This window comes from Heterocephalus glaber, unplaced genomic scaffold, assembly GCF_053883595.1.
Source record: "Heterocephalus glaber isolate CG9 unplaced genomic scaffold, H.glaber_assembly_v1.0 deba00001744, whole genome shotgun sequence".
NCBI classification, from domain to species: domain Eukaryota; kingdom Metazoa; phylum Chordata; class Mammalia; order Rodentia; family Bathyergidae; genus Heterocephalus; species Heterocephalus glaber.
The window spans coordinates 1,985,881-1,998,684 of NW_028258450.1; the positions used below are offsets into that span (position 1 = coordinate 1,985,881).

The window sequence follows — 12,804 nt, forward strand, 5'->3', positions numbered from 1 at the left end:
CAGGGACGGGGCGGGGCTGGCGGCGGGGGCGGGGACCCGGAGCGGGAAGATGGCGGCGGCGCAGGAGGCGGACGGGGCCGGCAGCGCCGTGGTGGCGGCCGGAGGAGGCGGCTCCGGTCAGGTACGGAGGCCGAGAGGGGCCTGAGGGGGCACTTCCCCAGGAGGGGGCCCTCCCAGGGAATGTGTCTTGCCCCTCTTCGCGGACTCTGGTGCACTGGAGTCTCCTTGCCCAGAGGGACCTTGAATATCGGGCCCAGACGAGGCCGGGCCGTCCAGGAGCGCGGGCCGTCCGGGAGGCCAGACAGTGGCGGGAGCCGTCCCTGTTGCGAGCCTGGTCCCCTGCACGCTCGCGCCGAGGTCCACCAGGCTCAGTGCTCGAGTCAGGGAGACAGTGGCGTGGAGAGGCGCAGACTTGTACGCAGTGGATCTGGGTTCTTGACTCTGATTCCATGATCTAAAGCAATTCTTAGAGTGGTCTGGCGTTCAGGCTCGGCTCACATGTCTGAGATGTGGGCGCTGGTTAACCGCGAGCTTTCTAGCTCTGGGGAAATCAGGTAATCATCGTGGGTGAGGGCACGGACTGTGGAGACCGACGGACCCATTTTACAGACAGGAATCCGAGTAACAGCGAGACTGTGGTGCTTGCAGGAGGTCACCCAGGATAAGTTTGGCATCCATTCCATGTAGAAGCTGACCCAGGCTGGTCCGGACTGGGATGGGGTAATGAATGCTTTCGGCATAAACTGGTCCTTTGGGGAACTGGTCCTGATGCAGATGACTTTTGACCAGTTGCTACCTAAACTAAACTGAGACTGCAGAACACACCAGTTCAAGCAGGCACCATTCAGGCATCTGGGGAATCGATGGAGTGACAGCAAGGTGCTGTCGATCCACCCACTGGGATGTCGCTTACGTGGGAGGCAGCTCAGGGAGAGGAGTGCGGGTTGTTGGGAGGGGAGAATGAAGCTGACTCTGTGACCTTGGCCAAGTTCCTTTTCCTCTTCGGGCCTCCATGTCTCCAACGGTTAGTGAGTTGGACAGGAAGGCCAGTCCCGTCTGTGATGGGCCACAAAGATGACTCCAGCCATGCCCCTGCTGACAGGGGAGTGGGACAGGAGACTGCCATGTAAACAGTTATAATCTTGACGACTAGGATGGTGACAAAATTCTGAGTCAGGGACTCAGGGAGTCCAAAGAAGAGACAAATAATACCTGGGATGGACACCAGGGCGAAGTTAGGGTGATGGAGCCTAATACACCTGGACTGAATCTTTTCAGTGTTTCCAGCCCGGACTTGGCCTGAGGGGCAGCTCAGGAAAAGATTGTTGAGCTTGTTCTGGAATGAAGCTGAAGGCCTTCCCTTCCGGGGCTTCCCAGTCTTTCAAAAGGGAGGTCTTTGCTCCACTAAGTTCCTATTGGTATTAGGAGTGGAGTTGCCCAAGAGACCAGGGTTCAAGTTGCTCACGCTTCCGGGTCCGCCCCCCTCTTTTTGATCCAGGGTTCTCCATATGTAGCCCCCGCTGGCCTCAAACTCAGGACATTCCTGCCTCAACTTCTGAGTGCTGGGACTGGATCCCTTCTTGTCCTGACTCTGAAATTTTTTTTTTGGTACTGGGGATCGAACTTGGGTCCTTGCGCTTGCGCAGCTGGGGGCAAAACCACTGAGCTAAATCCCTGGCCCTGACTCTGAAATTTTTTAATGCTCATCCCTTTGTCTTCAGGTTAAAGTACAATTTTTATTTATTTATTTAATTAAGCAGATCAAGGCCTCACATGATCTGACTCTTCAGACTAGACTAGGATTTCTTTTTCTTTCTTCCACTTTTTTGTTTTGTGAGACAGGGTCTCATTATGTACTTCAGGCTGGCCTTGAACTTGTTGCTATCCTCCTGCCTCAGCCTTCTGAGTGCTGGGATCACAGGTGTGCCACCACGCCTGCTTTAGATAGCACTATTGACATTTTTGGGTTGGGTAGTTCTCTCTCTTAGGGGCTGGCCCGTGTACCTTAGGATGCATAGCACCATCCCTGACTTCTTTTCGGAAGATGTCAAAAGCATACATACCCCTCCCTGGTTGTGACAATCAAAAATGTCTCCAGATGTTGCCAAGTGCCCTGGGGTGGAATCACCCTTGCTTGAGCACCAGTGGACAGAGGAGGGTCAGCCATGCCGACTTCTCATTCCCAGTTGCACTTCAGCTCCCTTTCCTCAGTCCTCTGTACACGTTTCTTCTCTACTTGGCTGCTCTTCACTGGTCCTACAGATCAGAGACATCTCTTACCCCAGAAACCCTTCCCTGACCCTCATACTGGGGCCAGGGCCCAGCCTCCCGCCCTGGGTTTCCTGCACTGGACTGGGAGCCCCAGGAAGGCAGGATCAGGCCTGTCTTGATGATCACTGTGTTGCTGCCACTGCTCAGTTCAGTGCTGGGCACAGAGGAGGAGCTCAGAGTTTGTGGAATGGACGAGGTGGGTTCTCTTCTGCCCATGGCAGAGCCAGGCAGTGCCAGGCTGGGCTGCAGGCCAGCTTCCTTTGGGGATGTGCAGCCCTGTGGTCCCAGCTGCTTCCCCACATCCTCGGGTGCTGTTGCTGGGGGTCTCATGTGAGACCGGACAGACAGGTCAAGAGCAGGGGCTGTGTCTTGTCACCACCGTGTCCACAACTCCCACCATTCTCCCCTAGCCCAGGGGCTTGGCACAGTGGGAAACCCTTGCCCAGTCCCATGCCACAGACAGTCTGCTCCTTTTTTAGCCAGGAGCCCAGACACCGAGCCCAATGCCACCATTTCTGCCTTGATGTGGATTGAGTTGGTACTGCATGCTGGAGGCCCTGCCTTCTTGGAAGTCAGGTTCCATCTGGGCTTTGGGGTTGAGGGAGGCATGGGTGGGGACACACAGAGTGAGGTAAAGAAGAAGAATATACAGCCCCAGATGGGAGTGTTGTGAAGTGAAGTAGAGCTGGGGTTGGGATAGGAAGTGAGGGGTGGGTCTGTAGAGAGTCTGCAGGTTAAATAAGGTGGTCGGGGAAGGCTTCCCCTAGGAGGCAGATTTGACTGAAGACCTTAGGAGGGAAGGGAGGAGTCACAAAGGTAGCTGAGGGAAAAGCCTTTCCGGTGATGGGAACAGCCAGTGCAAAGGCTCTGAGGCAGAAAATGCCTGGTTTGATGAAGAAATGAGCTGGAGGGGAGAGGGAGCAGAACTTGGCCTTTGCTCTGCAGGCCAGGGGAGCCACCACAGGTTACTCTTGATGAAAATGACTTAGATTCCATCACATCATCTGTGGTCCATGTGGAGTGCAGCAGCTTTTGGTACATTTGTGTGATTCATTGCAACCAGGACCGCAGTTCAGTTTGACATGGCAGCTGTCCCTCAGTGTCCATGGGGGACTGGTCCCAGAACTCGCCTCCCATTAGCAAATCTTGGGTGCTCAAGTCCTTTATGTAAAACAGTGTAGTGCCAGGTACGATGGTGCAGGCCTATGATACCGGCACTCAGTGAGGGAGGGGGAGGGCTGAGGCAGGAGAATCTCCTCAAGCCCCAGGCCAGCCTGGGCTCCATAATGAGCTCAAGGCCAGCCTGAACTACATAGTGAGACCCTGTCTCAAAAAAAAAAAAAATCCCAAATGGTGTAGCATTTTCATATGAGCTGCACAGGATCCTTTCTGGATGACTCAGACCCAGTGTGGTGTCAATGCTATATCGTATTGTTTAGGGCATAATGAGAGGGAAAAGTCCGTGCATGTGCAGTACAGATGCAGTTGTCGCTTTCTCTGAATCTTTTCCATCCACAGTGCATTGAATCCTTGGATACAGAATCTGTAGATATAGGGGCGATGCTACTTCCATCTCCTCAGAAAATTCCCATGGTCCTTTTGTTTTTGTTTGTTTTTTTCATCTTTTTTGGGGTGGGTACTGGGGATTGAACTCGGGACCTTGTGCTTGCAAGGCAAGTGGTAGAACCACTGAGCTAAGTCCCCAGCTGTTTGTTTTTTTGAGGCAGGGTTCTTGCTACGTAGCCCAGGCTGGCCTGGAGCTAGCAGTAATCCTGCCTCAGCCTCCCAAATATTGGGATTACTGGTGTGCACCACCATGCTTGGCATACTTGTTGCTTTTACTGCTGAGCAGTGTTCCTTAGCCACATCAGTTTATTCATTCATTCAATTATTGAAGAACCTTGGGTCGTTTGTAGTTTAGGGCTGTTACAAATAATGCCGCCGTGAAGGTTTGTGTACGAGCTGTGTGCAGACATATGTCTTCCCATCTCTTGGATCACAGCCCAGTCTGGGTTTGCTGGTTTGTAGGGTAGGTTCAGGTTTAGCTTGTTAAGTAACTGCCCTGCAGCTGTACCATTTTGCATTCCTATTTCTCCCCATCCTGCCAGTGGTTTTCTTTTGTCCCCCAGTACATACTGAGGATTGAATGTAAAACCTTTGCAGGGGGTGGGGGGATATCCCCAGCAACCCCTGCCCCTTTAATTTTTTTTTATTTTGAGACAGGGTCTTGCTAAGTCACAAAGTTGCCCAGGCTGGGCTTGAACTTTCGATCCTCCTGCTTCAGCCTCCCAGAGTGTGGGATTTCAGGCTTGAGCCGCCACTCCCGGTACTGCCAGTGCTTTTGATTATCTGTCTTTGATTGTGCTCATCCTACCGGGGCTGAAGTGGCCTCTGGTTGTGGTTTTAGTGTGCCTGTCTGTACCAGGTTGTCCATTGCTGTGGGTAAGAGGCGAGACCTGGGAGGCAGCCAGCGTGTGTTCAAGTCCTGGCCCTGCCCCAACCTCTGTTCCTGTCCCTGAGTCAGTTCAGATGAGCTGCAGACCTGAGTGTGGCTCCCACACTCCCGGAGCCAGGCCAGGCCCAAGGTGGCCCTGTGTCCCTGTGGCCTCACTCACTTGTGCACCCTTCCCTGGGCTGCTAGGCTGAGGGTCCCACCCAGATGGCAAAGGGAGCTCCTCGGGGGACCTCCCTGACAGCCAACCCATAGTGGGCACCTGCCGCCCCTGCCCTGTTGCTGTCTTCTCCCTGCTGGTTTTTCCAGAGTACGTTTTCTGTTTACCCTTCTGTTTACTTTTGTTGTTTTCTGAGACAAGGTCTTGCTGTGTTGTCCAGGCTCCGTGATCCTCCTGCCTCAGCCTTCTGAGTCCTGGGATTACAAGTGTATGCCACTGTGCCCAGCTGTTGTTTTTTTATTAGTCTTTTTTTTTTTCTTGGTTACCAGAAATTGAACTCAGAACTCTGCACTTGCCAGGCAGGCACTGTGTCGCTGAACTACATCCCCGGCCCCCAACTGTTGTTTTTTGAGGCTGGGGCTCACTGGGTAGCCCAGGCTGGCCTTGAACTTGCAATCCTCCTGCCTCAGCCTCCTGAGTGCAGGGATCACAGGTGTGTGCCCTGGTGCTCAGCTCCATTTACGACGTTTAATTGTCTTGTTTACCATTCCACAGGCTGGTTTCCCCATAGACCCCGAGCTCTGGGCAGGTGGGGTCCCAGGCTGTGTGGGTGTTGCTGCTCCTGCCCCTCAGCATGCACAAGGAGTGCAAGAAACATTTTTTCAGTGTGTGAAGGAAAGCTTTTCTGATTTGTATTTTCAGCGTGGTCCTCAGGTTGGGTCAGAGGGGTGAAGTGACATGCCCAAGGCATCACAGACAAGAATGGTGGAATTAGGGCCCCAGAGCCCCCACTTGACTGCTTTGCTGTTCTGTTCTTTGGGAAATGACAGGAAAGAGCTCTTGCTGGTGATGGGGACAAGGAGGTGACAAGTGATGCATTTAACAAATGCCAGCCTCAGCTCCATAGCAGCCCTGTCTGGTAGCAGGGCCTTCGCTGCCTTCGCTGTTCCCCGGACGAGTGTGCTGTGAGCGAAGGGGACAGAGAAGACATTGCAGAGGAGTGGTCGCAGACCGTGGGGAAGTGGGCGTAGACCTGGTACCCCTGGCAGTCCCTGCGGGGAACCCCAAGGAGCTGTGTTCGCCGGCTCTGCATGCTGGCTCAGTACTGGTGTGGTGCTGCTGTGCCCGTGCCCGTGCCCCTGCCCGTGCCCATGCAGGTCCTGCTTGAAGGCTTACATGTGAGGGGCTCTTCCTTACCTGAGCCCAGAGGTTCTGCTTCTGAGCCTCTTTCTTCTGAGTGCAGGCTCCTCCCTGGCTTCCGAGCCCCTGCCATCCTTCCTGGGTGACCTAGACAAGTGTCATAAGTTCCCTGAGCCGTGTGTGTGTGTGTGTGTGTGTGTGTGTGTGCGCGCGCGCACACACACGTGAGCATGCAGTGTTCTGTCGAGTCATGTGACTCGAGAGGCCCACACTGTGGTTGTGCTTTTCTGGGTCTCTTGCCTGCTGGACCAGCAGCCCACACAGGCTGGCAGCTGCCACAAGACCCCCCCTGTGGCTGTCCCCCAATAGCTACTTCCTCCCTGCTAGCCCCAGGGAGCATTGGCAGTCTTCAGCCCCTTTGTCCCCTGCTGGACCTGCGCCCTCCTGCCTGCTGTGTCTTTGCTGGTGGCTCTCGACCCCTCAGCTGGGCTCCTGCAACCCAGCCCTGCCCGCTCTGGGCTGTGCCTGTCTGGAGATGGGTCTGACTTCCCACAGATTGCAGGGCAGAGGGCAGGACGGGGGCCCGGTGGGTTACCACTGTGTCCCTGCACAGAGGAACCGCTTGGTGGCCATTTCCTCCTGACAGAGGGGACCCGGCATACCTCTTGGGTGATTATGTCAGTTCAGTCTCTGACTGTGCGCGCACCTGTCTGTGCCACGGTGCACAGCGGGGCCGGACAGGGTCCTTTGTCTCAGGCCCACTCCCCTGCCTCACCCTGGCCTCTGTCCCCCACAGGTGACCAGCAATGGCAGCATTGGGAGGGACCCGCCGGTGGAGACCCAGCCCCAGAACCCACCACCCCAGCCGGCACCCAATGCTTGGCAGGTCATCAAAGGTGTGCTGTTCAGGTGAGCAGGCGGCCTGGGTTTGTTCCCTGACAGTGCTCACGTGAGGAAAGCATGGAAGAACCAAAAAACTACCCAAGGGCCATGATCACTGCTCTACTGGTCAAGCTTTCTTTGTGTATGACTGAATTTCCTTTTTAATTTTTTTTTTTAACAGTATTAGGGGTTGAACCCAGTGCCTGACATGTGCTAGGAAAGTGCTCTACCACTCAGGTGAATCTCCAGGCCTTTCAAATTTTTTTTCTTCATTTAGAGACAGCATCTCGATAAGATGCTAAGTTCCCCAGGCTGGGTTAGAACCTGAGATTCTCCTGCCTCAGCCTCTTGAGTATCTGGGATTATGAGTGTGTGCCACCATACCCAGCTACTTGCTTTTTACTGTTCTAAATGATACTGAAATTAGTTTGCTGGGGCTTCTGTAACAGATTATGTGGGCGGGTGACTTAAACAACAGAAACAGAAACTGATGTCCTCCCTGTTCTGGAGACCAGCAGTCCCAGGCTGGGGCATTGCCAGGTTGGGTCCTTCTGAAGTCATTCTCCAGGCATGTAGCTGACCATCGCTTGGTCTTTCCTCTGGGTGTATCTGTGTCTTCGTTGCTCATAATGACAACCAGCTATAGTGGATTGGGACCTCATTTAACTTTAATTGGTTCTTTATTTAAAAAAAATTTTTGTGGGCTGGGGATTGAAATTAGGGCCTCACTCGGCTAATCACATGCTCAGCCACTGAGCCACACCCCTGTGCCCTTAATGACCTGTTCATTAAAGGCCCTGTCTCCAAAGCAGTCACTGACGCCCCTGTTCTATAAGCATAGGAGTTAGAGGAGAGAGACCTTTGATGTAGAACTTATATATAACATAACATTGGCCCTTTAAAAGGTTTTGGGGGGTTTTTTTTGTACTGGGGATTAAACCCAGGGCCATCCCTTTTTTATTTTTTATTTTTATTTTTTTTTCCCGGTACAGGGGATCGAATTTAGGACCTTGCGTGTGTAAGGCAGGCATGGCGCCACTGAGCTAAATTCCTGGCCCTTTATTTTTTATTTTGAGACAAGGTCTTACTGAGTTGCCTAGGCTGAGTTTGAATTTGCTATCCTCCTGTCTCAGCCCCCGCAGTGCTGGGATTACAGGTGTGCTCCACCATGCCTGGCTGTTTGTTTGTTTTTGATACAGTCTTGCTGTATTGTTCACCCTGGCCTTGAACTCATGATCCTCTTGCCTCAGCCTATGCAAGTGCTTTTTCTTTATTTTTTTGTTTTTGTTTTTGGTCCCAGGAATGGAGCTCAGGGCCTCATACGTGCTAGGCAAGTGCTCTACCACTGAGTTATAGGCCAGTCCTGCAGTGTTTCTGTTCTGTGGTTGGTTGAGTCCCCGGATGTGGGCCCTGTGGATGTGAGGGCAGAGACTGCTATTTGCCATCAGTCTGGAAAAGCACATGCCTTTGTACTTGGTCCTGAGGGGATTATGGAAGGGTGCTCAGAGACAGGAGTGTTTGTTTTGTTGGTTTTTTTTTGGTACCGGGATCAAACTTGGGTCCTTATGCTTGCGCAGCAGGCAAGGAAACCACTGAGCTAAATCCCTGACCCCAGGCGTGTTAATGGAGAGGAAAACGGGGACCCGCCTGCTTGTCCACAGCTCTCAACATGGTGGGGTGATCTCAGGTAGCAAGGAGAGTGTGGCTGCACCACATCTCAGCCCTGTCACCTCTACGCTGTGTCAGATGACCTCACTTCTCATGCCTCAGTTGTACTGCACAGGTAGGACATAAGCTCAGGGATCATCAGAACAACTCCATGAGAATCTGTCACTGCGTGTGACCTGCACAGACTCAGTCCATATTGGCCACAATTGCTTTTTTAGATTGGTTTTGTTGTTCAGTGTTTCAAAAAAAAAAAGTCTGAAAACATAAACAGCTAAAGAGTAGCCATGACCTCCAGTGAGGCCACCGATCCCATTCTGGTGTAGGACAGCAAGAGCACCTGCCTAGGACACCGAGAGGCTTTTCGGGAAAGAAACCTCCCAGCTGTGTGCAGCCCCAAAGCTGGGCGTGGTTCCTATCTATGTGCCCCACCTTATCAGCCACCACACCCTAAGCCCTGACCCTCTTCCCTTCCCCATGGCCACATAATGAGTTAGGACTCTGGTTTATGTCACTTTTTTTCATGCTTCGAGTGGCTCTGCATAATGATCGGTTTTGTCCTTCCCTTCATTTTACATAAGCAACAACCTGTTTCACACACTGTCCTGCACCATGGTGTTTTTCATTAAGCTCTATATGAGAATCTTTCTGCATCAGTACATGAGGCACTTCCTTCAGAGAGTTTTAATACAGTCTCAGTGGAGGCTCATTTCCTTCCTTAGAACTAGCTGGCGCCCAGATATCAGTTCGGGTGGATGCTCGAAGACCATCTTGTCTGGAGTCTTTTTTATTGTTTGTTTTTGTTTTTTGAGACAGGGTCTCCCTATATAGTCCAGGCTGGCCTTGAACTCACTGTGTAGGCCAGGCTGGACTTGAACTTGTTGTGCTTCTCCTGGCTCAGCCTCCTGAGTGCTGGGATTACAGGCGTGTACCACCATGCCTGGCTTGAAGTCCTTTTTTTGTTTGTTTGTTTGTTTGTTTTTTGTTTTGGTTTTTTTTGGTACCGGGGATTGAACTCGGGTCCTTGCGCTTACACAGCAGGCATGTCCTTTTTTTTTTTGAGACTGGGTCTTGCTAAGTTGCCCAGGCCGGCCTTGAACTCACTATATAGATCCTCCTGCCTCAGCCTCCTGAATGCTGGGATTGGAAGAATGCACCATAGAGTTTCTGTCTGTCTTTCTTTCATTCTTTCTTGTGATGCTGGGGACTGAATCCAGGGCTTGGACATGCTAGGCAAGTGCTCCACTGCTGAGACACATCCCCAGCCCCTTTGGAGTTGTTAAAGGAGATTTAGGTTTATTTTCAGGGACTTATGAAATCCCCAAAGCTTCAAGCTGATTGTGTGACAGTGGCTTTTGGTGGGGGGTGGTGTCCAGGGGTTTGAGCAGGGCCTCAGACTATGTAATGGTCCCTGGAGTGGAAGCAAGGCAGCAGCTGGGTGTAGAAAGGAGCAGGCTGGGAGGGAGAGTTCTTAGACATTTTTCGAAACTTATGAATGTGTTTGGGGGGATAGATTTCACATCAATTTTATCTCCTTATCAAGTAGATTGAAAATGTGAGGACGGTCCCTTCTCTTGCAGGCCTGGGGGCATGGAAGGCCCATGAGCCCTCCAAAAGGGTGCCTGAAACTGGGTGCACGGGACCCCACATGTTCTCCAGGGGCTTGGGCATCAGGAGCCCAGGAGGGCTGGTCTCTGCATGGTTTTACACAGGGACCGGGTGCCCACAGACTGCCCCCTTAAGCAGGGCAGATCTCCAATCCCTGCTTCCACTTGCTTCCTTGGAGCACAGTCTCCAATGGGAGCCTCTCATGGAGGCAGCAGGGTCCCCAGAGGGCCTGGTCCCAGACCTTTGCCAGCCACGAGGTATACAGATTCCTGGGAGGCAGTAGATGGCTCAGCTGGGCCGCAGCCCCTGAGACCCCAGGCCCCAGGGTCCATGGGTCCTGCAGGCAGAGGCAAGTTCCTGCGCCTGATCCTACTCTACTGGGCTTGGGGCCCAGCTGGGTGGCACCCTGCACGCCGGCATCCACCGAAGTACTTTTCAATAGCAGAGCACTTACTTTCATCTTTGCAGTGCTAGAGCTCAAACCCAGGCCCTCGCTCACTAGGCAGGCACTCTGCCACTGAGCTGTGCCCCTGGGCCCCAGAGTTTTTCATGCCTTTTTTCTTTGTTTTTTTTTGGGGGGGTACCAGGGATCGAACTCAGGACCTTTCACATGAGAGGCAGGCATAGTGCCACTGAGCTAAATCCCCAGCCCTTATGCCTTTTTTCTATGATGAATATGAAAATAACAGTAATAGTGAATACTTCTGAAGCACAGACTGCTATGTACTAGGCCATTCCAGTGTTACACTGTGTGTGTGTGTGTATGTGTGTGTAAAACTTTCAGTATTTATAAATGACCCTATGAGAGTAGTTACTGTTATTACTCCATTTCTTTTTTCTTTTTTTCCCTGGTACCGGGGAACAAACTCAGGACCTTGCGTTTGCCAGGCAGGCATGGTGCAGCTGAGCTATATGCCTGGCCCTACCACATTTCAACCTTTGAGGAAACAAAAGTCTAGAAAGATCAAAAGTCTCCCCTAAGGCTACAGGTTCAGGTTGGATATCCCTTATCTAGAATGTTTGGGAACAGAAGTGTTTACAATTCTGGATTTTGGAGGGTTTTGGAATATTTGCATATACATAATAGATCTTGGGGATGAGACCCAAGCTCAACAAATCCATTTATGTTCAAATCTATTTTATACACCCTATGGTAAAATTTTGGAGGGTTATTTTTTATTTTTTGGTACCAGGGATTGAACTGAGGACCTTGCACTTTTGAGGCAGACGGTGGAACCACTGAGCTAAATCCCCAGCCCTTGGGTTATTTTTTAGATAGGGTCTCACTGTGTAGTGGAAGCTGGCCTGGAACTTGTGATCTTCCTGCCTCAGCCTCCCAAAAAGTGCTGGGATTATAAGTGTGTGCTGCCACGCCTGGCTCTGAAAATAATTGTGTTTGTTTCTTTTTAATTACTTTTTTTTAGTCCTGCCAGGGAGCAATCCTGCAGCCTTGTACATGCTAGGCAAGCGATTTCCCGCTGCTGCACCCGCAGCCCCTGGGGAGTGCTTTCAGAGGGCCTGTGTTTTCACTGTGACCAGTCATGTGAGGTCAGGTGTGGAATTTTCCACTTTCGGCTTCATGTCAGTGCTCAGAAGTTTTCGCATCTTAGAGCATTTCAGATTAGGGATGCTTAATCTGTGTTATAGCTTAGTGGCTGGGCTCTTAACCTCTTGTGTGTCACTTTTCTTTTGTAACTACACAGCTGCATTCATCACCTACAATAACACAACAGCAGTTTCTTTCTCCTGTGCCAGTCTGAATGCAGGCAGATGAGGATTCCTGTGCCCCAGATTGCTTCCTGCTTTCTCTTCCACCCTTGCTAGATTTTGTGCCCCTTATCCTCATGGCCTAAGATGGCTGCCAGAGATGGAGTTATCACATCCATATTCCAGGGAGATGAACAGTGGAAAAAAATCAAAAGACACTGTTTCCTTTTTTGTGCAGTTCCCAGACGCCCATGTAACACATTGATTTCACATTTCATTGGCCAGAAGTTCTCCACGTGGTGACAGCTGGCTGTACGGGGGATTGGAATTGTAGTCTTATTCTGTGTGGTACATTCAGACTCCTAAAATGTAGGAGTTTTTCTTACTGAAGGAGAAAGGGAAGGTGGATATGGGGAAACAGCTAGCAGTTTGGCACAATTTCTGGAGCAGGGAGTGTTTTGTTCGTTAAACTTCACATAAGGAGAATGTAAAGAAGTGAGAAAAATTATCCAAAGATGACCTGCATGCCTGGGATAGTAGCCCACGGCTGGAATCGCAGTGCAGAGGGAGGGGGAGGCCGAGGCCAGTGAGTTCGAGTACAGCCTGGCCAACCTGGAGAGATCCTGTATCAGAATAAGATTTTTTTTTTTGGTACCGGGGATCAAACTTGGGACCTTGCGCTTTCGAGGCAGGCGTTGGAACCACTGAGCTAAATTCCTGGCCCCAGAATAAGATTTTTAAAAAGATTAGGGATATACCTCAGTGGTGGAGTGCCCCTGATCCCTGATATTGTGAGGGGAAGGGAAAAAAAATACCTCATTAACTGTGTTGGTGGTGATGTTTTCCATAGTGATCAGTACATGCTGGTTTCATTATGCACAGGGCATTTTGTTTGTTACTGGTGTGTTCACACTGGGGT

General features: G+C 51.5%; 1 protein-coding gene across 1 annotated transcript in view; it reads left to right on the plus strand.

Moving 5' to 3' along the window:
• Positions 1-12,804, plus strand: part of Clptm1 (CLPTM1 regulator of GABA type A receptor forward trafficking) — a 27,643-nt gene continuing 14,839 nt past the window's right edge. Inside the window, exons 1-2 of the mRNA XM_004873147.4 lie at positions 1-121; positions 6,820-6,932. Of these exons, the coding sequence (XP_004873204.1) occupies positions 50-121; positions 6,820-6,932 (185 nt within the window). The 5' untranslated portion in view covers positions 1-49. The remainder of the gene's footprint in view (positions 122-6,819; positions 6,933-12,804) is intronic.